The sequence below is a fragment of the Stegodyphus dumicola genome, chromosome 11, assembly GCF_044657685.1.
Source record: "Stegodyphus dumicola isolate Sdum_Otavi_A_Nest chromosome 11, ASM4465768v1".
NCBI lineage: Eukaryota > Metazoa > Arthropoda > Arachnida > Araneae > Eresidae > Stegodyphus > Stegodyphus dumicola.
In genome coordinates, this window is record NC_140778.1 from 152174121 (window position 1) to 152177477 (window position 3357).

At 29.0% G+C, this 3357-nt stretch overlaps 1 protein-coding gene across 1 annotated transcript; it reads left to right on the forward strand.

The window, feature by feature from the left end:
- The first annotated feature begins 1294 nt into the window (after nucleotides 1-1294).
- LOC146994435 (speckle-type POZ protein-like) lies at nucleotides 1295-2350 on the forward strand. Its single transcript, XM_085826375.1, has one exon. The coding sequence runs from the start codon at nucleotides 1295-1297 to the stop codon at nucleotides 2348-2350; it is 1056 nt and encodes a 351-aa protein (XP_085682501.1).
- Nucleotides 2351-3357: the final 1007 nt, after the last annotated feature.

The following is a 3357-nucleotide window of genomic DNA, read 5'->3' on the forward strand; positions in this document are numbered from 1 at the left end:
TTGCTTCAATTGTACATTTTTTATTTGGTGAAATACTTAAAAATCATGGAAGATACATTTCTTATGTCAGGAAAGCAAATGGATATTTTAAAGTTATCTTGCATATAGTTAGGTCAAATTAACTTTAATATAACAGATTCTTGCACTTGTGGAAGGACATTACAAACTCGGTTAGATAATATCGGCAGTTTTATAAACCTGTTTTTAATAATAGAGTAAGACTGCAATTTGGGAAAAACCACTAAAAAAAAAAAAAAATCAATCAATCACTTATGGTTTGGGAAAAGTGATTCAACATAAAATTGGAAAATTGGAGCTGGCGCAAATAGAAGGCTGTCCTTTTTATGAATGTAATTAGCATTTAATTCTTTGAAATTTTCTGGAAGGATTTATTTATAGCATAACATGCATGTAAGTTTATCTTTATATTTAAGTTTTCTATAATTTAAGGAACTTTTAATTTATTTTCCTGTTTTGACTAAATTGAGATATCCAGTTTTTATTAGTGAACTGCTTGAAGAAAGATGACTATGGATATTTGCCCTCTGAAAATTTGCACAGCTGATGCGATGGTAGCGGCATGGATTTTACAAAATATTTTGCAATTAATATTTATTTTGCTATTAAGAAAATCTAAATAAAATTTACATCCATAAATCTATTGATTTTGCCCCTTATGTGGATTTTATATTATTTTGGGAATAAATTTGATTGAAATTAAATGGATTTCATTTTTATTAATATTTCAGAAATAAAGATTGCATGTGGTGATTCTTAATGATATTTTTAGTTACATAAACAAAGTACAATGGTTTTACAAATTATTAAAGATATACATTTTTACCGCCTGTGAAAAAATTGCACTATGAAAAATTTAATGTAAACAATTTTACTCATTTTAAGAGGAAGCTATTAATTTCGGCAAAGTTGAAACTTCGCGATTATAGTGAAGAGAAAGAAATCGACTATTTCGATCACGTGATATTCGGAAAATGATTTCGATTCAAGGCCAGGACACAGATGCCTAATGTTTCTTATCTGCTGATAACGGTGGTTTCGTTTGTCATTGTCAGCGTGAATTCGTGGAAAAGTCCGATTAGATTTATTTCTCCAGTTTCATGTTAAACGTGAGATTTCGTGATTATTGAGTTTAATTGTAGCTCAATTTTGTACTTTGCACTTTCTCGTCGCGTGAATGCATAAAAATGGCTGCCGTGTAAGTTGTTCTAGAGATTTATTGACTAAGCAACAGCTGTTTATTAAGAATATTTTTAAACTATACTGACTCGTTGTCATGGGTTACGATTTGTGTTATGAATGGATCATATACGACAAGGACAGAACTTTTAAACAAATGCAGTGTCGTAATGGTGAATCACTGTGTAGCTGTCGCTTTGGACCTGCAAATGACGCCTGGAATTTATTCTTTTATCCACGAGGAATAGAGGAGAGAGGAACTGATCCTGTTTTAAAACTGTGCAGAGAAAAAATTGGAGTACCTATAACGCTAGAAGGATATTTATTCATTAAAACAAAGGATGAGATAGATGGCGAAAAAATAACAGTTAATGCTAACAGTTCTATGCTCAAGTTCATTCATCTTCCCTTGAATTTGGCTCGGAACTGGACCAGTCTTAATAAAGGAAATCTCACTGTAAAGATAAATATAAGAGTTACAGAAATCAACGTCAAAGTATCTGATGCAAGCGGTTTAAATTCTACCAGTCCACATGAAAAGGCAGTGCAAACTGATGTTTTAAATAAACTCATGTCTGTTGTTGATATTAGCACTCTGTCTAATTTATCACGGGATATGCAAGCCATGTATGAAAAAAAGGACAAATCAGACTGTACTGTTAAATGTGACACCGTCGAATTTCAAGTTCATAAATCAGTTCTATCTGCTAGATCTCCAGTCTTTGCAAGCATGTTCGAGCATACCATGACTGAAATCACAGATAGTCGAATAACCATAATGGATATCGATTCCAGTGTGTTGGAGAAACTTATATTTTTCATATATACTGGTAGAATTACAAAACTTTCTTATTCAACGGCTCGTGATTTATATTCCGCAGCTGACAAGTATGCTATCTTGGACCTCAAAGATATATGTTATAAATTTATTATTTCCTCACTAACTTCTTCAACAGCTCTTGAAATATTAGTTTTAGCAGACATTCATAATGATGCACATTTGAAAAAAATCGCTATGAACTACATTTCCTCTAATTTTGCAGCTTTTAACACTTCCGAAGAATGGCTGTCGTTTTTAACACAGCACTCTTCGTTGGGAATAGAAGTTCTGTCTTTCACCGTCACACACCTCTTGTCCACAAAACAAATTTAATCATAATTATTTTTTAATTATGTTGATGAATATTGGTGGTTTCTTTATGTTGATATTTGAATTTTTTAAAATAGTTATTTACGAAATTTGTTCTCATACCTAAAGTCTTCGGATTTGTATAATTTCATTTCAGTTTTATTGTTTCAAAATATATGGAGAATAATGTGTTTCAGAACACAACAGAAGTGACTATTTTGAAAATTACAAGAGCAGTGAATGATGTTTCAATGATTAAAGGAAAAGTGTTAATTTTTGAAAGTAAGTTTGTTTATTTGATGCGTAAGTTTTATAAATATTTCACTAAGTTTTATGATGATGGTTTTAGAAAATGCTGTGATTTTTTAAAACACAGAGATTTACCAAATGGTTTAAAATTATAATTATGTCACTATTTCGTTGATAAATATGTATCCTGACATATTACCCGTCCTAAAAAAGGCATGAATTAAAATACTTTGTTATCCATACGAACATTAATACGAGATTTATTGAAAATTAAATATTGTAGATATTAAATATTAATTCCGTATTAATTAAATTGAATATTAGAGATTAAGATCAATAACTTCAAATATTAGTTTATTAAACAAAACGTTAACAAATTAACATTTTCATAATAAAGAAAATTGAAATTTAAAAAAAAAAGAAATGACTGATAACTTAAGTTATAAAATTAAATTATTACTTTGTTGATTCAAATTGTAGTTTTTCAGCGTGTATATACAAGTTTGCATATGTGTATTAGTGTCATATATATTTAAACTATTATAAAAATATATATACATGTCATGTATTTATAAATTTTATAACAAACATATAATTACATAAAAGTGGTAATAATGTATTAAAGTTATATATTTGAAACACATATAAGATATACGTGCAAGTATAAGTATTTAAATTGTTATAAAAGTATGATATGAAAAACGATTTTTAGAACAGTAATATCCTTTATATAAACTTCCTTTTAAACTGTAAATCAAAGATGCAACTGCAGATTGCGATTC